General features: G+C 38.3%; 1 protein-coding gene across 4 annotated transcripts; it reads right to left on the bottom strand.

Moving 5' to 3' along the window:
- Positions 1–1,117: 1,117 nt before the first annotated feature.
- Positions 1,118–23,603, bottom strand: ICOS (inducible T cell costimulator). 4 transcript variants are annotated; one of them, XM_032354544.1, is made up of 7 exons: positions 23,456–23,542; positions 13,171–13,278; positions 10,828–10,877; positions 7,220–7,558; positions 6,209–6,315; positions 5,124–5,208; positions 1,118–3,176 (listed from the first exon to the last, which is right to left on the bottom strand). In XM_032354544.1, exons 4-7 carry the CDS (start codon positions 7,527–7,529, stop codon positions 3,136–3,138), a joined length of 543 nt encoding a protein of 180 aa, XP_032210435.1. In that variant the 5' UTR covers positions 7,530–7,558; positions 10,828–10,877; positions 13,171–13,278; positions 23,456–23,542; the 3' UTR covers positions 1,118–3,135. The 4 variants fall into 4 exon arrangements, with proteins under 4 accessions (XP_032210435.1, XP_032210436.1, XP_032210437.1 ...); XM_032354545.1 differs by lacking the exon at positions 10,828–10,877; XM_032354546.1 differs by lacking the exon at positions 13,171–13,278 and having other exon boundaries at positions 23,456–23,517.

Below are 23,603 nucleotides of genomic sequence, written 5' to 3'. Positions count from 1 at the left end.
GATCTTGGATTCTAAAAACCACTGGCTACTCAAAGAAACCAGGGCTTTTTGGAGAAATGGCTGATGCCAGCACTGGGATGGGAAAACACTAACTGAGCAGGGAGTATCTTGTTCTGCCAGAAAGCAAGGAAGTGCCAAAAGAATGTTGGGGGGTGTGGCAGAAGGACTCCTAAACAGAGTTCCTGCAGGCCAGGAATGGGATAAGGTGAACATCCGAATAAGATAATTACATAACAAATGTTTACCCATTGCACAGGACAGGAAACTGTACAGATAAAAATGAACGAATGAATACACTGAAAATTTGACAAGGAACAGACGATTTAGAAGGTTTCAAACTGCTTGTTAACTATAAAGAGGAAAAGAGTATTTTCCGGTGGAGAAGCTTCACAGACACCAACTTAGTCAAGGTGATCAAAATGAACATTATCAGTAATAGATCAAGATCGTGAGCCACCTGACAGGATGCTGCTAGAAAAACACGGCATCGCTCTTGTACTATTTTTGCCAAAGATCGATAACCTGATTTTAATTATCAAGAAACCTCAGACTAAACCAAATCAAGGGACATTTTACAAAATGACTGCTTGCAATATTCAAAAGTCAAGGCCATGCCAGTCTAGACTGAGGAACTGTCAGACTGAAGGACGCCACAAACACACGATGACTAAATACAAAGGGAGATTCTGAACGTAATCTTCCGCTGCAAAAGACATTAGGAAGACACCAGACAAACTTGAATACAGCTTGAGGATGAGAAGGCAGCAGTGTATCAGACTTAACTTTCTGATGAGAGTGGTCCTATCGTGGTTATGGAGACTAGGGTGTTCCTGTCTCTAGGAAATATACACTGTTCAGAGGTGAATAGGGCATTAGGCCAGAAACTCACTGAGGAAAAGAAGAGTCCTTCTGCTACACTTTCAGCTTTTTTACAAGTCTGTGGTTATTTCAATATTTAAAAAGGAAAAAGAAAAAACAAAGAGGGACTATTCCGAGCAGTATAATACCTTCAAGAAGGTCAAGTTTGCAAGCGCTAGTTTGCAAAGAAGGTCAAGTTTGCAAGCGCTAGTTTGCGAGGCAACCATTTCTGTTCCCCCAAGAAAACACTGTGAGGTAGTTTCAGTTGCTGAATATCAAACATTTATTCCTTAGTTTCGTACTACTGCTAAAATCTAGTTCATGAGTAGCTCCTCTTAAAACAAGTCTTTATTTCACAGAAATTGTATCTTTTAATAATTCCCTTTGAAATGTCCAGTGCTGAGGAGGAGAATGCTTCAGATCCCCAGTTTGGACCACCAGGCCAGGCGGACCCCACATGAAGGCTCCACTCCCCACTCCAACCCCTCACCCAGCAAGCTGCAGGCCACTTTGGGAACACCTCTGCAGAGCCAACCAGGTTGTCCAAGTCAGCTGGAAACAGAATCCCATACTTGATTCAAATTACAAATGCAGTACTGTACTGTACACATCCAGCATTATACACGCTTACAACAACATAAGTGTGCATAATGACATACCTGATCTCACTTTTAAAGTATGCTAGAAGCAGGCACCTACAAATTTTAACACTACTAAACAACGCCATTTGACCTAAAGTTAATAATATCGTTGCACATACACTGGCTGCTTCAGAAACATTGGGCATGCAAACAGGAAGTGGAGAAAATAACCCAGCTAAGACCAATCACATATTATGAGTACTTAGGAATCTTTCCAACGAAATTGTATTCAAAGGAAGCCTATCCTGAGGGCCAGGGCCATATTGCAGGCTGAATGTTTCCTAGGAGAGGGAATCGTGCTGATGTTCCCTGAGACATCTGTGCTTCCTCCCAGACCTCGGAAGTACAAACGCAGGTGGACTCGCCGTGATCCCCAGAGTGACTTCTGCCACTGGGGGTGAGAGCAGATGGTTGTCCTCAGCTCACGGGAGTCTCTCAACCCTTCCAATTCCTTCCCATGTCTGGAGGGCTGCTCCAGGCTGATAGGATCATTTCAACCTGTAAAGCCCAGGGGTCACCGTGGCTATAGTTGGGAAGTGACCTCCAGGAACTATAGCTTTCTGCTGAGTGAGTCATTGGCTCTTTCTCCAGGACAATGCTTGAGAGGGAAAGATGATTTTGGTAGTTTTTGTTCTGCAATTTTAATATGCTCTGCAGAAACAGCCTGGCTTGTTATTAATAGCACCATGAAAACATAGCTAATGGTAGAAAATAGAATCATACAGTAACGTCCCTACTGCTTCTAAGCAATGTATTGTTGTGTAGGGGTTTTGTTTGTTTGTTTGTGTTTTTACCACTACTGTGGTCAAAATAAGTCCACAAAGTAAATCATTTTTACTGAATTTGGGAAAATAAGATGTCTTTCTGGAGCAAAAATATTCTTATAGGAAGAATATAGGCAAACGATATTCATTGGGCTGCAACTAAGTATGTATCATATGTGTTTTATTGAGAAGTAGAGGGGGGAAATGTAGATCTAGATCCTTACTCAGAATGTCTGTCAAGTGGTCGCATAGAAATATTTTAAAAAGGAAAATTGAAGGCAGACGAGGGCATCTAAACCTTGGAGTGGGAGACTGGGGTTCAGAAGTTTGAAAAGAGTCCTGGGTACTAATGGATTTTAAAAAGTATGGTTACATGTCCACACCTCAGAAATAAACTAACGAATTTTGAAGCATCTCCCTCCAGTATTTCATTAAAAAGGAATGCTCATTCCTACAGGAAGAAGAGGTAGTCTGTTAGTGGAATGCAAACAGATACTGGCCCTCGGCTGCCCATTTGCTCTGCAGATTTAGTACTCTGGGCCTCTCTTAAAAATATTGGTAGACGTGTTTGTTTTACTCACTGGTGCATTGCTAGAAGCAGGTATGAGGATAGGAATTCTGGCCCAGTGACATCTGTTTGCTGCGCACACGTGAGCTGGGCTTTCTGTAAAACTAGTTGCAAGAAGGTGTTTTGATAACCCAACAGTACTGAAGCAGCCTGTTAAAATCCCTTTTGACTGATAGAGTCACTGATCCAGGTTGAACAAAACACCAGCAGAAGATGTATGTACTCCAATCAAGTGTTACTCTCCGTGGTCCAGAGAATGTGGGAATCTTGCACTTCATGTCACGGGGGAGCTGACCAGCATGGTTCATGCCTGGGTGCTACAGAGTTCCAAGTTATGAGTCGTACCTATAACAACATGCAGCATAACATTTTTAAAAGCACTCTATTCCAATTCCCCTCAACATATTTGTCCTTTTGATCTGCCTCCTGTACACACACACGTGTGTACACACACACATGCCATCCAAACTCTTCTGTATTCTTCAAGCCTCAGCACCAGTTCCACATTTTCCATGAAGTTTTTCCCAGCCCACTCTTGACTCTTGTAATAGACATTATCTGAACTCTACACTTTGCTTAATTGAGTACTTTTGACATGTTCACATGATTCCACCCTCTCTGCAAACACGTCAGCTTTCCCAATGACATTACAGACTGAACACGAGGACTGTCCTGAGTCTTCCCTCCCTCTAACCCAACACGGATTACTCAGCATGATATTAAGTACATAATTATCATACAATCAATATTGGCAACTGAGACATGCTCTTCTTGAAATTGTGACTGCTTGGTGGTTTCAGAATACAGAGAGACCCTACCTACCTTCAAGAAGTTTGCACTCTGGTCATGTTCAGTTATTACACTTGGTAGGTGGGATGTGAAACTTCCCACCTCTGGTTCAGCCACAGCCTAGGTAGATACTTTGGCACATGCTGTCTGTTCTAGCACAAGAGCGCCACCATGCATTTCTCTGCTTTCTACCTCAGGGCTTTCTCTGAAGACTTGGGAGACACCATTCCAAGTATAGAGCATTGCTCCAGGAGGCTCTGGCAGGCAACCCTGAGCCAGTGGATAGATACCTCACCTGCCATCCTTGAGAAGAACAATTCTGGGAGACATCTAAACACTTCTCAGAGGTTCTGTGGCCTCCAGCTGAGATCTCAGTAATACAACCTTGATTTGCTTTTCCTCTTTGCTTATCTCATACTTCCTGCTCCCTCACCCCTTTTTTCCTAGGGTCGCCTTCCAAATAAACTACTTATAGACTCAAGTCTCTGTCTCAGGGTCTGCTTTCAGGGATCTGAGCTAAAATGGACACATTATCATCAGCAGGGAGATTAGAAGAAAAGTTGTTGTTTTCAACAGCAAAGCCATGAAACACACACTCTTTGCTAGTCACAAAGCTAGGGTAGGAAATCTCTAGGGAGCAAAAGAAATCACTGAACACCCTGGACATAATTGATTCTCTCACCCAATGAATGAAGAGTTAGACTGAAGGAGCATTAACTCTGCTCCCATGCTTTAAGACCATGATTACAAATGCTGTTTGCATCCAAGGACTTGTAGACAAGTCCTCCACCACTGAATGGTGGCAAAAATTTAGAAACTTCCTCATTACGTCCTTCAACTCATCCCAACCTCAAAGGCATAGGACTTATAATTTTCCACAAGGGATGTTTCAAACTTTCTAGGTGCTCTATGCTTAACAACCCTCAAATTGGCAATGTTCACTCTGAATGGAAAAAAGCAAAGTCACACCTAACTGGCCTTGTGCCGTCATCCAGACTCTCTGACCTTGTACTTTCTTTTCATCAGAATAACACCAGGCTCCCCGACTCCCCCTCCTTCCCCTGGGGAGCACCAGCCCAGATCTTTCTTCCGAATCTCTGCCCCAAACACTCCTCCACATGTTTGTGTATCTCCCATGCCTCAACTCAGTAATTTGCACTTCATCAAAACCTAATAAATATTCCTCAGGTGACTTAAAGAACTTGTTCCCAAGGAAGACTTAGAATCATCTCAGTTTTTGAAATACTAGTTGGAAAACTGCCTTGATACAGCAGTGGCTTGTGAATCTTCTGCTTGTTTACTTTTAATAGTGGTTTACAGACTTAATGTTTGTTTTCAATGTACTGCAGAAAGTAAAAACTTAAAGTGAAAATTCAGAATTTCACGGAAAATCTAAAATTGGGCCTTAGAGACATTGGCCCGTCCTCTAAAATAAAAAATGAAAATTCCAGACTTAATGTGAAGAACACACTGCTCTGCCCAAAGCCCCGGATGGAGAGGTACCTGTGAATCCAGGTTTTTTGGCTGTGTTCACTGCTGCCATGAACATGTATTCACTGTTAGGGTCATGCACACTGGATCGATATTTCTGGAAGAAAAGTCAGAAGCATGGTTTGTCATCCGCTCTTCCTTATCTCCATCCCTGGTCTCCCTGGTCTTTTTTTTTTTTTTTCCCTTTACTGTTTTTATTCTTGAAGTGGTATGTGACAAAAGTATTAGGTTATGGCTCAGGCTCCTGACCTGTAGCTAAGTGGGAAAACAATATGAAAAGGGTTTTAAATAAAGAGACTTCTGTCCTATTTTCTTCCTCATTTTTGTTTTAATTGTTTCTTCCTCTGAAGATTTAGATCATGGACCCTATCCCACTGTCTTCCTTCTTTCTCTTTCTTTCCAAATTCCATTCTGGCACAGATATACCCACGGTCTGGTCAATGATCACACTATGGATATACTTGGGTATTGGTATACTTGTGTCATATGAAAATGATGTTAACTTCTTTCATTGAGAACCTCTATTGTGAAAAGCTGGAAAGAATATCCCCAGCACAGAGAGATTGTTTTGTCCTTGTTGAGTTATTTCCCTAGCTTTTCTGTGCTGTTCTTTAAAAACAGAGTCCTAACAACTTACCATGGGAAGAAGCTGGTCATTTCTCACTGATTGTTCAATTGAAAAGTTCAGGGAAACATTAAAACTGGCAGTTTCATCTTTGCCCTGGCTCTGAAAACTTAAACTCAAATGCAGCCTGCATGTAATAATTCTTAGAAATCAGAAGCATCTATTTTTATGTTTCAATCTTTGTCCTGCCTTTTTGTGTTTTCTTGGCCCCGATTCCCTTCTCTTTTTTGAATAATAACAATAACAGCTCCCTCTGTAAGCCATCAAATCCTTTTTTAGACTGAAGCAGCTGTAAAATAAATAAGCTTCTCTGCCAAGTTAGTAGTTTAATTAGTAGGCATATCTTGTGGAAAAGAAATTGTCTGTCTGTTAATCGAATTACTCTGGCTAGAGCAATATGTGCTTTGATGAGTAAATAACTACTGATATTCTTCAGTAAAAACAAATGCAAGAAAAAATAGACATCGCTCACCTTTTTTGTAAGCCAACAAAGAAATACGCATCCAAAAATATAGACTCCAACAAAAGCTGCACATCCTATGGGTAACCAGAACTTCAGTTGGCAGCAAGTCTGTGATTCTGGGTTGGAAAAGAGATGTGTTAAGGGAAAACTGAGAGAATCAAATCTCCTCTTTCAGTCCTGAATCGCAGGTTCTTTTACCAAATTTTTAAAAGTGATTTAATCAAATGAAGCTTGGCTTCACTACAATCATGGAATCCAATAAATTGTAAATAACATCCTCTTAGTACCATAGCAAGAATTTAAAAGCTAAAACCTAAAAAACTCTATGCACGTATATGTTTATAAATGGGGTTAATTGAAAGGACTTTTTTGATCTATATTTTTGCAGAAAAGTAAGTAAGAACAGTAATGGTATAAAACTATTATTTTCAGGGATGCTTGGGTGGCTCAGTTGGTTAAGCATCTGCTTTCAGCTCAGGTCATGATCCCACAGTCCTGGGATCGAGTCCCCCATGGAGTTCCTTGCTCAGCAGAGAGCCTGCTTCTCCCTCTGCCGGCTGCTCTCTCTGATTGTACTCTTGTTCTCTCCCTCTCTCTCTCCCCCAGGCACTCTCTCTGGCAAATAAATAAGCAAAATCTTCAATTAAAAAAACTATTGTTTTCAATTATTTCACTCCATAAACAAAAACCTAAACTTTATGTGAATAGAGGCAATGACCATGAAGCCATGGATTTAGGTAATTTGTCTTAATTTTTTTTCTGATTTCTAATGGCATATGCAATTTAAAGACAACATGATCTATTTCTAACATAGCAATCTACATGACCAAATTGCATATTACTGATTAATACTAATTATTATTAATCAGTTATCCTTTGCATATTTTCATAATAAATGACTGTCATCAATTGCACGAAAATGAACTCACAGAAGATACTTATTTGCATGTTTACATTCTTGAGAAACGTTGTTAAAAATGCAAACGTACTCCTGAGTCTGAAAGAAAAACATTGTCTTACCATAAACATTCAGATATTCTCTGCTAATGTTCTTCTCCTGAAAAGGAGGAGGATCAAAAATTGACAGTTGGCAGGTATAGTAACTGGCATGCGAACTGTCCAAGTTATTCAGGAAAAAGGAGACCCCATCATCCGATAACTCAGACTGACAAAATTTGGGATGCTTAGTGGGCACTGTGTTTCCACTTTCCTTTGTCTTAGTGAGATCACAGAGCACTTCCGTCCCTTTCCGCAACTCCATTTTAAATTGCCAGACAGTATCACTGAATTTGCATAAAATTTGTACACCTCCATCGCGAAACGTAAACATCTCAGACTTGGCAGAATCCTTGGTTTCTCCTGAATAAAAAAGAAGAAAACAAAGCAAAAACGACATTTAATGAAGATGTTACTCTAGTAATTATACTTAAACACAGAAGTAATGTCTTCTTTTCATAGAGTCCCCTCTATTGAATCAAAACAAAAGAATTTTAAAACCAAAAGAACATGGCAAAGAAAAAACTGTGCCCTTGGGGAGAAAAAAAAACCTAAACAGAAAATTTTTTGTTATATATGAATATATCATATGTAATATATTAAGTAATATATTTACATAGTATAATCAGACAGATATGGTGCCTGCCCTTTCATATTGGAGACAGATGGTAAACAAATAAATACATAGTAAACCATCCTAATTAATGCTAGCAGTGGAGTACTGTTCAAATAAATGTGGGAAAATTATTAGCAGGAAAGTTTCTTGCTTACGTTTTGAATTCTCTGCCTTTATTCCTAAAAAGAATATATAACAAGTGTAATGAATGTTTAAGGAAAAAAAGTTGCCCAGCCCTACAGTGAAATAGGAATGCTATTTACGTGTATTTGCTCTTTACCTTCCAGATATATACAACAAACATATTACTTTGCATCCTGCTATTGCCATTTAATGGTATATCATAAATGTCCCATTTTTTATATAGTTGCCACAAGTATCCTTTTTAATGACTACATATTAGGACATAGTATTAATACATAATTTGTTAAAGCGTTCCACTAAGATTGAATATTATGGTTATCTTTAGCATTTTGCTTTTATGACACATCACCAAAATGCCTAAACATGCTTATAACATTATGTATTGCCACACTGCTTTCTGAAAGAACTCCCATTCGTGAGAGGACTAGCATTAGACAGGTGGATTCATTTGCCACCAACTCTGCTTGCACTGGTTGCCTTGATTTTATTTAAGACCTAGCACAGTTAGGGGTGCCTGGATGGCTCAGTGAGTTAAACCTCTGCCTTTGGCCCAGGTCGTAATCTCACCACCCTGGGATTGAGCCCGGCATCGGGAATCTCTGCTCAGCAGGGAGCCTGCCTGCCTCTCTGCCTGCCTCTCTCCCTACTCGTGATCTCTTTCTCTCTGTCAAACAAATAAATAAAATCTTAAAAAAAAAAAAAAAGACTTAGCATAGTTATTTTCCTTAATATCTATAGTCTTTAACTTATGGCTCTCAGATTACAAGGGAAATAGAGTTTCCACTTGGGGATTTGATTGTGAAAATATGCACAAATGTTCTAGTTTTTCAGTTACAGCAGTCCAGATCCAAACAAATTCCTACACCAAAACAACCAAAAATGCTGAACAAAAAGGTCTAAAAATATTATCAAAAAGCAAGGGGTGATTGGGTGGCTCAGTCAGTTGGACATCTGCCTTCAGCTCAGGTCATGATCCCAGGGTCCTGGGATAGAGCCCCACATCAGGCTCCCTGCCCCTTTCTATCCCTCTGTTTGCCACTCTCCCTGCTTGTACTCTATCAAATAAATAAATATTTTATTTTTTAAAAAGGCTTAGCAAGTTTTCACAAAGAGGAGAACCAGACTCCAGAGAGAAGAGAAGAGCTCAGAAGTTGCTTTTATTCTGAGAGCATTTGCTGTTCTGCCAAGTTCAAGCTTTTGTTTGTATGTCTCAGCTCCTAGAGTCTGCAAAGCAAGAAATCTAAAGAGCCTCTCCTCAATAAATTGGGGTCTCAAAGGGTTTCCGTCCTGTAATACAGTTAAGCCAGAAGAAACCCAGCTCTTATGCGGATTATAGCTCATCTTCAAATCGTTTCAATAGTCCAGAAAACCCACATCCTTGAATTTTGTTTAAGATGATTTGGATCATTATTACCCTTGGGCTTTTGAGAGTAAAAATGCAACTATTCCAGGAAGAAGAGATTTAAATCCTAGACCTCAAATCCTATCTGCAAATAATATTTAAAAACAATGATATGCAAGGAAACAAAACAATAGAAATAACAGACTACAGAAACAAACCCCCCAAAATCATATATTTGAATTATAAGGTACCCAAAATAAAAAATTGAGTTTACTACATTTAAGGCAATAAAAGAGAAACTTATAATAATATCTGCAAAGCACAGGAAACTAAAAAAAAACAATTAATTTTCAAAAAGAATCAAGTAGAACTGGCAAAAAAAACATGGTAACTATGATCACGATAGGTTCAAAGAATATTAGAGCTAAAGAGAGAATTGGTGAACTAGAAAATTAGATTGGAAAATTATTTGAAATGCAGTCCTCATCCAGATTTAAGAATCCCAACAAATCACAAGCACACTTTTTAAATATGCATGTCTGGACAAATCATAATGAAAGTCCATAGAAAAAAGACTTTAAAAAGCCATAGAAAAGAGACTGATTACCTCCAGAGAAGGAGCTATTAGACTAACAGGTGATGTCTCGACATTAACAGTTAGAAGTAAGTGAAAAAGAGTAAAGGTATACATAATAAGAAAAACTTCGATAAGTGAAGCATGCACATTATCTCTTACATAATGACTCAAAGAATAGAAACAATATTTAACCTAAACAGATATCACAAAATGCAGCCTAATGATCTGGTATGAAGGGAAGGAAGCATTGAAATCAGAAAGGAAAACACAGGGATGGAAAGCCTTCTGAGCACTGACAATGTTTCATTTCTTGAGCTGTGGTGATTATGGGAGTAAGGTAGTAATATTTTACAATGATTCATTAAGTTGTACATTTACGTTTGCTTTTCTGTATAGATTTTTTTTCTGGAATACAAAATCTAAAATACAGAAGGAAAATAATGCTTGTTTCATTTAAAAAATAGAGGAAGCGATGTAGGCACAAGGCAAAAAAGGAAAAAATGGATAGCATGAGCCTGTGTAGTCTACATTAGATTCAAAGAAAGGCTTTCTTGCTTGGGGACTTATTTATCTGAAAGTAAATGATGTTGCATGACTATTGTTCTGATGTTTAAGTCTCTATAGCTTGTTGCCAATGATAAAATCAGTGGGCTCATTCTCAGTTTCTTCAGAAATGTTCAGAGTACATTTCCCAAGGACTTTAGAATGACAGCAAGAAAGCCACAAAGAGATCTTGGAGCAAAAGTGACTGTGACCACCATGTAAACACATAGACAGAGATGCACTGTCTTGTGTTTCTGAAGATGTTTTGTCAGCAGCTTTCCTTCTCCACCCTATGCCCACACTATGACCCGTAACCCAACACAAGATGAAATGTCATAGTCAGCAGAGCAGAGTAGTGGGAGTACAATGTCGTGATTCCTGAGGAAATGAGAGGAAAATTCTTGTCTTGCCTTTAGCAAGTCTGTGACTCTGGTACCCTTCTGGACTTCAGCCTCTTGATCTGAGAAATAAAGAAGTAAAACCAAAACATAAAATCCTTTCCAACACTTACTCTCTAGGGATCCAGGATCAAAGTATATCCAGAGGAGACTGCAAACAACTAAGAGAGCTATGACTTTGTTGTTGTTCCCATAGTTCTCTGTCCCAGCATCTTACTGAGGGATTCCAGAGAGTCAGGAAAAATGAAAATGAATGAGACATTCACATTCCCTATGAAAGTATTTAGGTAGGGCTAAGAAGACTACCTAAATTTTTCTTGAGGGATAAGTGCCAAGGTCCTGTGCCATTGACATTAGAGGAGTAAGTGGGGATTCCAAAATGTCATTTCTGCTGGACGGTGTGACTTGTTCATTTTTTGATATTTAATCTAAAAACTTCTCAGGTGAGGGGCACCTGGGTGGCTCATATGATTAAGCGTCTGCCTTCAGCTCAGGTCATGATCTCTAGGTCCTGGGACGGAGCCCCATGTGGGGCTCCCACCTCGGGCTCCATCTCAGCAGGGAGTCAGCTTCTTCCTTCCCTCTTCCTCTCCCCCTGCTCATGCTCTCTCTCTGTATCTTTCTGTCTCAACGGAATAAATAAAATCTTACAAAAAATGTTTATAAAAACTTCCCAGGTGAGCTTTTTATTATGAAACGTAGTGATAAGACACCTGACTTGTATCTCTACATATCCACTGCTTAGGTTTTTCATCTGGAAAACCTTTTGACAACTCTAAGTCTGCAATTTGAATGTTTTCAATTAAAAGAGTCAGGTATGCTATTGAATCAATTATTTCCTAATTACCTGGTAGACCCTGTAGAACAGATACGCTGAAATACCTAATTACAAATGCTCCTTAGCCTTTGATGACATGTGAAAAATTAGTATCAAAAGAAGATCATCCCTAGAACCGTGGCTAAAGCATTTAGTGGATCAGCAGACAATATAAAGAAAACCTGAATGTATTAGTTTCTTAAACTGCAGAAACAGCTAGAATCTTTTCTTCACCCTCCCTGGATGTTCTCATCTCAACTCTAACATTCAACCATGAGTGCTGGTATCCCAGCACCAATTTTTATAGCCAGTGTTTGTTTTGGTTGAGTATTAGATCTTTTTGGTCAATTCTTCTGCCGTATTGGAAGTTAAAAATTGTGAGTATTCCCCTTACCAATCTCTTTCTTTTTGTTCTTTCTTCTTTTCTCTCAGCTTAATTTTTTTTTTCATATATCACCTCTTAATATAAAATCATCCGCCATGGGCACCTGGGTGGCTCAGTCAGTTAAGCATGTACTTTCTACTCAGGTCATGATCCCAGGGTCCTGGATCAAGCCCCATGTGGTGCTCCCTGCTCAGCGTGGAGTCTGCCTCTTACACTCCCTCTACCACTGTCCCTGCTTGTGCATGCACACTCACTCTCTCGCTCTCTCTCAAATAAATAAATAAAATCTTAAAAAAAAAATCATGCCCCAAAATATTCCTTCTCACAGTCTTTGATATATTCCTCATCCTCCCTAATATCCTATCTCCATCTCCAGTACCCATAGGTGTTCATAGACAACTGTCCATGTTTCAGAGCCCCATAAACACCTTCTCCTTCACATTTTCTATAACATGATTCAAACTCCACCCAGCGTCATAAACAACCAGACCTGGTAAACTTAGAAATTATACAGCAAGTCTAATTCTTTTGTTCAGACAACTAAAGACCCAGACAGATTAGATTATTTGTCTGAGGCTATACAACTTCTTAGGTGCATAAAAGATTCTAGGTTCAATCTAAGGTTGAAGTGCCACTAGCAACAATCGAGGGAAGTATAATGGAAGCAGGCAACCACATGAAGCTAGATACTTCATGATCACTACAGACTGACTCTTATAAGATCATATTAAAATCTGTCTACAGGAAGAAGGGCTAATTTCCTGTACCTCTGTTTTATGTCTGGTAGAGTCTATCCACTACTCTTGCACCTAAACTTCAACTGAGCCAAACCAGCATCCTCTCTCCGCAGGACTACAAGAGCCTCCTGATTTTCTGCTCCCACTCCAGCCCATTACCATTTATTCTCCTCAGGAAAGCCAGAATGATCTTCTAACATTCACAGATAATATCATTCCTTTGCTTATAAAACATATATCTCACTTAGAATAAAATCCCACTCCTTAGCCTGGTTTCTATGACCTGCAGGACCTACCTACCTCTCTAACACCATTTTACACCAGTCATTCACTATACTGCAGCCACACTGCACTTCCTTCTATTCCTCAAACATAAGCAACTGGTCCCCTGGGCTTTGGAATAGTTGGTTTTTCACCTGGGATGTTCTCTCAGATCTTCACATGACAACTTCATACTTCTTCAGCAGCCACTGACTGACCACTCAATCCAACATAGACCCCATGTCATTTTCTATCATACGTACCTGAAGGAAAGTATTTATTATTATCTAAAATTATCTGGTTTGTTTATCTATCTATCTATCTATCTATCTATTTATTTATTTATTTATTGTCTGGCTACCCCACCATAACCTGATCAGCCTTAAAATCAGGCACCTTGTTGATCTTATTCATCAACCCCTCCCAAGTATCTATAATAGCACCTTGTATGTAGTAAGTCATCATAAATATTTATTGGAAGGATTGATAGATGAACAAATGAATATGTAGATCTCAGTGATGTTATAAATCTGGGGAGATGAATAGAATAAACTATGTAAAAACCAAAAAGTCTCTTAGAAATGATCCAGTTAAGCCTTTCATTTTATCTTTACATTTATCAAGCTAGACCAGGAGCAGAAAAGTGAGTATCTTGCCCAGGATTACAGAGCTCATAGCTGGAACATGATCCCGTGATTAGCTATGTCACATTGTCTTTCTTCTGGAAACAAGTACGTGCAAATATATAATCAAGCAAAATGTATAATCAATCAATCAATCCCCTGAAATGGAATGTCAGATTCTAATGAAAATTCTGTCTGAGCCTCAAAGAAACGGGTTCTTTATCTATAAATATACACTAGATTCGTAAAGCCTTGTTTAGATAATTGATGATTTTCTTGACTGTTTTTTTGTCTACAGAGGAGAGGACAAGTTTAAGCCTGGTTGATTATTTAGATCCTCCAGAGTGCATACTTCTTAAATTTTCCCAATGTATGGCCACAATAAGGGCCCCTGGACCAATGATTTTTCCAATATATCCAGATGTTTCATAACCACAGCATGTTATGTTAGTGACTTGTGATAAAATGCCACACTACATCTTTTAGCATTTACTCCACTATTAAAAACACAATAAAAATATGTTCTCTTGAATCCTGGTAATGGGTCTTAAAAATCTGAATATTAAGTATCGGTTTTTGTTTTCTTACCATATCTATGTACTTCTTGTTGATATTCCTAGATTATAAGTACTCTAGGAAACAGGTACTATGTCTTCTTAAACAAATCACATTGAATACCATATCTAAAGGGTAACACCTTCCCAATAGAGGTTCCGACCTGTTAACTGCTGCTATGATTTTTATAACATTACTCTTGACATTAGTAGACTAATGTTTTCAAGAGTAAATTCAGAGTCTTTATATTTAGGTGATTTCTTTAGTCTTTATATTTAGGTGATTTCAAATTGTTTAAGGGATAAGAACATTCATATCTCCAGAGTGAGGGCAGTATGGAGGCTGTTAAAAAAAACTTGGAAGAAAAGATCATTCACCTGAGAATTGTACTGTGGCTCAGAAAGTTTATTTGTAAATTTGTTCTTTTAATATCTAAACTCTTCCATTTCTTCAGTATCCGATGGTCTTGCTAGAACCCATCCTGCCAGGACTCTTTAAAAGCAGTTGTGTTATCCTCAACTGAAAATCTTTTGGCAAAAACATGTTAGAAAACCCACACAATTGCAGAGTGTGTGAGACTAATCAGCAATTTGAGTTTTTCTCCTCAACTCAGACTAACCACAAACCTTCACAAAGATCTGAGTGATAGAAAGATAAGATCTCCTGAGTTTGCAATTAATGATAGTGCTTATTAAACATATTTTCTGTAATCAAACAATAAGCTTTAGCTTAGCACAGCACATGCGTGTGACATAAGAAGTGAAGTTCTAAAAATTGCAGTGTTTAAGTTCTGTTACGTTTGATCTATTACTAAGAAATTTTGGTTTTAAAAAAAAATCTGCATTTACCACTTTTTTCCACCTTTCATAAAAGAATTGTCATTTCTTGTAAGTCTACTGGCTATGACTTGGATTTTTATACATGCATCATTTCTATACTTACATTGCTCTTCAAAGGCATCCATACTCTAAAGAAGTGATTGAAGTCAGTGGTAGGATAGGCAAAATAAACCCAATCTGACCTAATTTTTTAAAAATTCTATTTATTTATTTATAAATAAATAAAGCAAGAGTGAGAGAGAGAAAACATGAGAGGGGGGAATGGTCAGTGGGAGAAGCAGACTCCCCACTCAGTGGGGTGCCCAATGGGTCACTTGACCCTGGGACTCAGGGATCATGACCTGAGCCAAAGACAGACGCTTCACCAGCTGAGCCATTCAGGTGCCCAGTCTGATCTAAATTCTTAACATGTGTTGGAGAGAAAGATAAAAAATGTGAAGAAGAAAAGTGAGGAGAAAATCAAAAAAGCCAAAAGAGCATACAAACACACACACACACAAACACACTAAATGTGTGAATTGTTTTTACTCTCCAAGGAACTTGGTATGGAGGAATAAAAACAATCCTTGGTCCTCTCAAGTGTGCATCTTATTATATATATAGCAAGAAATAATAGACTGACTTTCTTCTAGCAAAAATTTTCTTTGTGAAAATGGAAGAATGTCAAATAGGTTATAAAACTTTTTAGCAATATTCATGATGTTGTTAATTTTCAAACAAGTTATTTTGTTAGTTAACTCATTGTTATTGATTTGAAATTGTCCTACCAGCGAAATCACAAGAGATTAAATGAACGGAGTCTCTTCCACAGAAAAGGGAGGAGAAAGAATTTCATTCGCAACCAAAAATATCCACATTATTTCCCATCCCTCAGCTGCTATCTAAAGCCCTTTGGGCACAGAAACAAGGAAAGCATTGGCTTGGTGAACTTGTTACGTTTAAGGCTCCAGCTCTCATCTCTGCTCCAATAACCCACGCCTTTATCTCAGCCACCCCTTCCCTTGTCTCCCATCCCTTATTTCCAATTTCCTTTAACATCTCCATCTGGTTTCTTCTGATGATCAAGAGTAACATTTCCACCCTGAACTCAATATTCACTCTCAAACTCAAACCTCATCATTTAAGGGAGTCACTAATCTGACCCCTCCTGACTCTCCTGTCCCAATTGACCACCGAGTCCAGCTGACTGTAGCTCCAACATATCTCCTGAATTCAGTTGCTTTTCTCTATTCCTACTGCCAATCTAAGAACATTTTTATCTTCCCTCATCTATGGAAGCTTCTTGATTAACCTTCTCCAGAGTGTTCTCTCCCTTTTCCAAGTCCAGCCTCCATGCTATTCTCAAAATTGTGTTTCTAAAAAGCATTTCATTCCCCAGCTTAAAGTCTCTATTAGATGGTGGCTTATGAGGCAAAAAATAAATAAATAAATAAATAAATAAATAAATAAATCAGTTGTCTTAGCATTATACAAAATCCTTTCACAATCTGTGGACCACATATGTTCAAGCCACTCTAAACTTTTTGGCAATTCTTCTCACATCCTTATACTATAACCATAAACTAGAATATCCCAGTGTATCTTTATCTTTCTAGAGACCCCATTCATTTTTTCCCCATCACGCTTTAAGAACCATTTTTAAGGTCCCTGAGACCTCAAAGACTCCTCTTTATCCTCTCAATAACACTTAGTTTACACCAATGTATTTAGAATGCATTATCGGCTTAGATCACAATTATTTTGTCTGTGTTCCTCATTTAAACATGAGCTTCACAAAGATAAGTACTATAGTATGGTCACCTAAGTCATCCCAGGACCTGGACCATATTAGAGGCTCAATGAAATAAATGGATGCATAGAAAAACGGAGACTGAGCCTGGTTGGCAAATGTCCCACAACGGACTGAGGAGAAGAATGAGAAAAGCAGAGCAAGAGACTTCGTTTACTGGATCTTGTTCTCCAGTCCAAAGGCAAAGGTTCAAACTAGTAATACTCAACCAGTTCTCTGAAGCCTAGTAAGTCTGGAAGTTAAATGAATATTTAAGCTTCCAAAAGCTTCCAAATAATAATATAACAACTGGTAAGACATGCTTTATCATGCTTTGAATACTTTGAGAGTTTATCATGCTTTGAATACTGTGCTAAATGCATTAAATGAAATATATGAATATTTGAATATATGAAATATATATATATGAAATATATGTATTATATATATATGAAATATATATATTCATATATGAAATATATGAATATTTGATGTTCATAACAGCCTTTTATGTCAGCCATTTATTTGAGGAAACTGAGGCTTGAATAACTGCCCCAAGGCTACTGAGCCAATATATGGTGAAACCCTGATATGAACCTAGACAATCTGAGACCAGAATCCACATTCTTTAAGAGTTTTTTAGTCCAAAAATCTAGTCCAACCCCCTAACTTTATAGAAGCTACAGCGTAAAAGCTAAAGAGACTTGCTAAAGAACAAAAACAAAAAAAGAAAGAAAGAACAAAGAAGAAGCTTTTAACATTAAATTTGACTGGATACTTTTCCTTCCAGATTTATTAGGTATAATAATGTCCTAAGTACTTAAAGTACTATTTAGATTGATGCCTCATATGTATTCTGTGATTTAACGTTATCATATGCCAAAAATATATAAAATAATTCTTAGATATGAAATTATTTTGTGCTGAAGACACTCATTTCTCTGCACATCCTCATTCATCAACCATTATGTGTAGAACTGTCCCATGTATTTGAATCTGTAGCAAAGTCTAGCTCCTTTTTCTGACAGGGTCTAAATTTTTAATGATTATTCTGAAACTTATCTGCCTGTAGACATGTAAAAATATGGATTCACATACAAGAACTTTCATCATCATTAAATAAGTACAAACTACTATGAGATATTTGCTTTAGACCTAGAGAGTACAAAATAAACACAACTTTAATTATGAGCACACTAGAAGCTTTGTTTGTTGTTTTCTATGAATGGATGCTTTTTGGTGCCGAGTCCTAGAAAAATATAAATGTTGGTTGCAAAAAGTTTGATTTCTCAAATTTAAAACAGCAACATTTAAGTCATTTTCAGTTGCTTGTTGAAGGTGCCATGCCTGTGTCAACAGGGCTTAGACAAACAAAAGGTTCTATCAGACCAAGTGGTTGACAGAATCAAAATTCTTGAGTCTGTCATCCTCCCTAAAGACTCCTTGATTTTTCTTAGCTTTTCCTCAAGCAAAGTAGAAACAGGCATCAATGCATTATATGTGACCCAGAGAAAGCCCATTTCCACAACATTTGACTCTCATTGAATTTGTAGATCTTGGTCTGTTTTGATCAACCTTTCATTTGAAACCAATGAAAAAAAAATCATATTTTTACTAACAGTTTTCATTTGTGTTCTATATTTTCTACCTATTTAAGTTCCACTTTCTAAAATATAGTTTTGAGTTTTCATGAGAAAGTTTCAAATGCCAAAGGTCTTATTTTACTTAGAATGACCAAAAAGTACCATTTGGTAGACTCAATTTATTAGAATAGTGGTAGCACAGAAATACCTTTTATGGAGTAAATGTAGCCCTTTCCTAGGGTTTGAATGCAATAGATGATTTTTAATTTTTTTAATTTACAAAGGGTAATAAATCCTTTTACATATAAAATGTATATCCTTAAGATAGGAAGGTAGCTTAAGCTGTGGGTTTTGTACAGTTTGCAACTGTGAATATAGAGGCCATTTTTTTTTAAGTCAAACAAGTCTGTGTACCTTACAGTGAGCAAAACTGAGAATTAGGTCCTCTCTACACACCTACATTCTGTTTCTACCAAGAAATGAGATTATGCTGCTAGCAATTTAAAAACTATAATATTCCATTTCACCTGAAGGAGTTGCTAATAACAATGGCAAGTTATGAAAGCCACTGTGTTCAAGATGATGAAAAAACAAGGCACTCAAAATCTTTTGTGAGAATAATTAGGTATTCCTAGAAAGAAGAGAAAAAGGCAAAGAAAACGTATGATCAGACAGCTACAGGGAGAAAAATATCCCTGAAATTTAAAAAACAAAAAGCAAAACAAACCAACAACAACAAAAAAAAAAACCCACCAAGTCTACAGATGGAAAAGTCTCACCCAGTCCCAAGCAATGATCATGAAAATCTTCACAAAGCTAGGCACATATTGGTGGAATGCCTGAATTCCAATATTGAAATATCTAGAGAATTTTTTTTTTAAGTTGCTTACAAATGAACGAGAATCAGACTATCAGGAAACTGTTCACCTGCCATTCTAGAAGCCAGCAGGCCACAAAGGGGATCCACAGATCATTAAGAGAGAAGATGTCAGTCCAGGAATCCTATTCCCAGAAAAGATATTAGTCATTCATCAGAGTAGAAGAAAGACTTCTTTACCCGTGCCAGAATTCATAGAGTTCAGGGTATCTGAGGAAAGTAATGGAAGCTACCAATCACTGTATCAGAATAGAGATCACAGGACAGGAGCAGAAAGCAAGAGTGATACTGTCACTGAAAATCCATGAAGGAAGCATAAAGAAGGGAGTCTTAAAACAGAAGAGAAATACTGTAAGAGGAAACTAGCAATGATCTATAATTATTATTTCAACAGAGCCCAAATTTGGGGCTGGGGTGCATTAACAGGGCAGCATGAGAGTGGAACAGGAGGAACCTTCAGAAGTTCTCAGGTCAGTGGGGAGTGTGGGGTCAGCACATCAGGCAAGGCCATTGTTATTATTTATTTTAAGCCAATAATAAATAAATAGACATTCAAGATGCTCCGAACATAATGACTTACTCAGTTAAGAACTGTAGCCAACCCTCTAAATTACAGAGGCAAAGAGGGAAAGTTAAAAGAATCTGACGAAGATTAAAAAAAAAAAAAAAAGATAAAATGGCAAAAGAAGATAGATAGAAATAAGCATAACAATGAAGGGATAAAATGAAGTACAGACTTATCACACTGAATGGGAATGACCTGAATTCTTCTCTGGAGATGGGGGGTTGCTGGGGGGCGGCGTGGGGGGGGGGAGGATTTGGATTTTTAAAAAGCCAATAGGAATACTTGAAGGGAGTTGTGGGAGGAGTTGAAGGTCGGCTCAGATCAGCAGACTTCTCTCTGAGCTCTGGGGAGGAACCTATCTGCAGACACCAAAGGGCTGTTTTTCTTGGGGTGATGGAATTCCGGAATCATGGATTGGAAGGCTTAGAAACAAAAGCAAGGTTCAAAATGAACCTGAGGGTTATCTCCCAGCTTCTTCCCAGAACACACTCTGAGACATGCACGTTTATTAAGCACCATCTGACTTCCATCTTTCCCACTCGTGCGCAGCCTCCACATTGATTTCAGAGTGGTCTTTCTAAAGTCAGAATTCATAAGGTCACCAGCATGCTTCTCACTGGGGTGTAGGAAGAGGGTCTTCCAAATGGAGGTAGAGGTTCACATTTTTCCCAGATCCTTTTACAAACAAGAGCTTCCTATTGCTCGAGAATCATTAAAAGAAGATGGCTTTGTTAAATTTCACACTAAGAACAATAGATAAGAAATCACCAAGATTTCCTGCCTATTAACTCACTAACCAAATGTAACACTGATGAGAATTTCTCCCTTTTAAGATTATGTTTTATCTCTTGCTACTTCAGTGCAATGTGGAACATATGAATATTGGAGTCAGATACATTTGTGTTCTAATCTTTGTTCTGCTATGAATTACTACATAACAAATCACTTAGCCTTTCCTGGTCTGAGATTCTTCAAACATCCACTGGCAGTAAGAATGCTTAACCTTTTGGGGGGATGAGAAAACCTACTTAGTTTGGAAGACTATGCCAAAGGAAAAAAACCCTGCAGGTGCTTGGTGTAGGCTTTGAAGAATGGGTAGGTGCTAGATAAATGCGTCCTAATGGTATTTTGAACATGGAGAAGGTTAGCAATTTACAATCTCCATTTAGTCACTCATACCTCAAACCAACAAATGGCTTGTCATGTAGCATCGTTTTCTAAGTAGTGAGAGTGAACATTGGTTTTCTTCCATTGGAGCCCATGATGAATATCATTCTAGAAGCACAATGTCTTCAGCAGCTTAGTCTAGTAATTTGAAATATTCTACCTAGGTTGGATCTCTCCTTCCATCTATCTTTCCACAGAGAAAACACAATTGTTAATTCAAATTTAAAGCTGATAATAAGCACACTATCAGCAACCATAGGTGCCTAAATGGGTTTAGCATATTGGGGTAACTTCTGGCAGTACAAATCCTTCAATGACTTATACCAATGTTCTTGGGAAAAAATCCAAAATCCTTTACATGACCCATATAGTCTAAGTGGTCCTTGGCTTCTGCTTTTCTTTCCAGCATCATCTTGTACAATCCCAAACCCATCTCCTTCTGTGCTGAGAAACACCCACCATCTTACAGTTCCCTGACCTTATCTCATTTCCTCCTGCCACGGGTCCTTTGCACTTCCTCTTCTCCTCTTGTGTAATGTTCTTCCTCCCCCACATACACTATCCTTCCCATTTATTCCACCTGTCCTTCAAATCTTAATTCAAGTGTCATTGCCACAGAAAAGATTTTGATGAACACCACTCCTCAACCCCACCCCAAAACAGGCCCAGGCTAGAGAGGCTTCTTTGTTACATTCTCTGAGTTCTGCCTGTAATTATCATTAAGTCATGAGATTATTCGAAAAATGTCTCTCTCCCAGCCATTCAGTTAGCTTCCTGAGAGCAGGGACTGATGTGGTTTTGTTCATCATTGTACACACAGCAGCTAGCACCGTACCTCCCGCATGGCAAGTGCTTGGTGTTGTGTGAATGAACAGAGAAGTGAATGAATGAATCAATGAATATCAGCTAGCTCCAAAATGATTTATTTGTCATTCATGCTGCTAAAAGATTTCACTGGGTTGTAGACAAGGCTTAAATAAGCAAGTAGCCCCCCAAACTGACTTTGGAACTTGTAAGTAGACTCTAATTGTTCACTCTTCATTCCTCTTTACGTAAGAGCATTCGAATCACCTTGAGCTACCAGAAGATGAAACATTCGACCAATCTGCTTTTGTGTTTTAATTCTTTGGAGAGAAAAGTAAACCCTATTTCCTTGCACCACTACAAAGTTTATGTCTAGGCAAGATTATACCTACTAGATTTCTTCTTTCATTTTTAGTGTTAATAGAACTTTCCAGTTTAATACAATTTCACTTTGCTTTTGCCAGCCTTGAGAACATGACTCAGAGTGAAAGATAGAAAGTAATACAAAAATGTTCCAAGTAAAAAGCAACAAAATCACATTTTTCAGTTTAGTTGTAGGTCACATTATTTAAATTGTTCAAATAGTCTGATATATACCATCTAAGAAAGAATTGAGGACTTCAGAATAGTGGTTTGCTTTTCTTTAATGTTTCCAAGGTCCAGGGAGCCTTTTTGCAGTGTCCGTTACTCCCTGGCCTTTTAGAGGGACCCTGACACTTTGTGTCAAAAACAAAAGCAAAACAAAACTCAGTGGCAGCCTGGACATTTCTGACAACAGATCACCCAGATAAGATTAAAATCAAAATTCTTTTTTTCAAAGCCCTTCCATTTTATTTTCTCCTTCAAAAAGAGTTCCCAGCCCAGATGCCAGGACTATTTTACTTTCATTCAGTTGACACAAGTCATTTTGCCTTTCATCTTTCTCTGAGAAGAGTAAGCCACTCTTCTACTTTCTCCACTAACAGGTAACTCCAAGCAAGTAATTTAAAATTTTAATGGTCTGATGAAATATTTTTTCTTCATCTTAAAAAACACGGTATCAAAGGAAGCAACACAAACTCAATGCCATCAACTGTGACATGGCGACACAGATTCCCTGAGCCGAGGGCTTGGGGTTCTTCTCAGTGGGTTGGGCCGCTGCCTTCGGCTCAGGTCATGATCTCAGGGTCCTCGGATCGAGTCCCGCATCGGGCTCTCTGCTCAGCAGGGGGCCTGCTTCCTCCTCTCTCTCTCTGCCTGCCTCTCTGCCTACTTGTGATCTCTCTCTGTCAAATAAATAAATAAAATCTTTAAAAAAAAAACAAATGGGGCGCCTGGGTGGCTCAGTGGGTTAAGCCGCTGCCTTCGGCTCAGGTCATGATCTCAGGGTCCTGGGATCAAGTCCCATATCGGGCTCTCTGCTCGGCAGGGAGCCTGCTTCCTCCTCTCTCTGACTGCCTCTCTGTCTACTTGTGATCTCTGTCTGTCAAATAAATAAATAAATCTTTAAAAAAAAAAACAAAAAAACAAAAAAACAAAACAAAACCAAAACAAAACACAGGAAAAAACCAACAAACAAAAAGCCCTCCTATGGGGTGCCTGATTTTTTTTTTCCTTTTGGGTTTTCTTAATGTTCACTTGAATCATAATTTAATAAGAAATAATCAATGGGCCACTTACCTGTTAGGACTTCAACTTGGAAGCAGAAGAGAAGGAAAAAGCACAAGTCTGACTTCATGTTTGCCAGAAACAGATGCAGTCCTCACCAGTGTTCAGAGCTGACAGTGAATTCATGTTCTCAACTGTTTTCTATTTGCTGGAAAGGAAG

Source organism: Mustela erminea, chromosome 8 (genome assembly GCF_009829155.1).
Source record: "Mustela erminea isolate mMusErm1 chromosome 8, mMusErm1.Pri, whole genome shotgun sequence".
NCBI lineage: Eukaryota > Metazoa > Chordata > Mammalia > Carnivora > Mustelidae > Mustela > Mustela erminea.
The sequence above is the reverse complement of the archived record's forward strand: the minus strand, read 5'-3'. Positions and strand labels throughout refer to the sequence as shown.

Coding starts and splice junctions, on each gene's coding strand:
- ICOS (XM_032354543.1), bottom strand. CDS start 23,513: ATGAAGTCAGACTTGTGCTTTTTCCTTCTCTTCTGCTTCCAAGTTGAA. Junction 6,316..7,219: donor AGAATATCTGAATGTTTATG/GTAAGACAATGT, acceptor TTTCCAACCCAG/AATCACAGACTTGCTGCCAA. Junction 5,209..6,208: donor TTTGTTGGCTTACAAAAAAG/GTGAGCGATGTC, acceptor CTTTTCTTCCAG/AAATATCGATCCAGTGTGCA.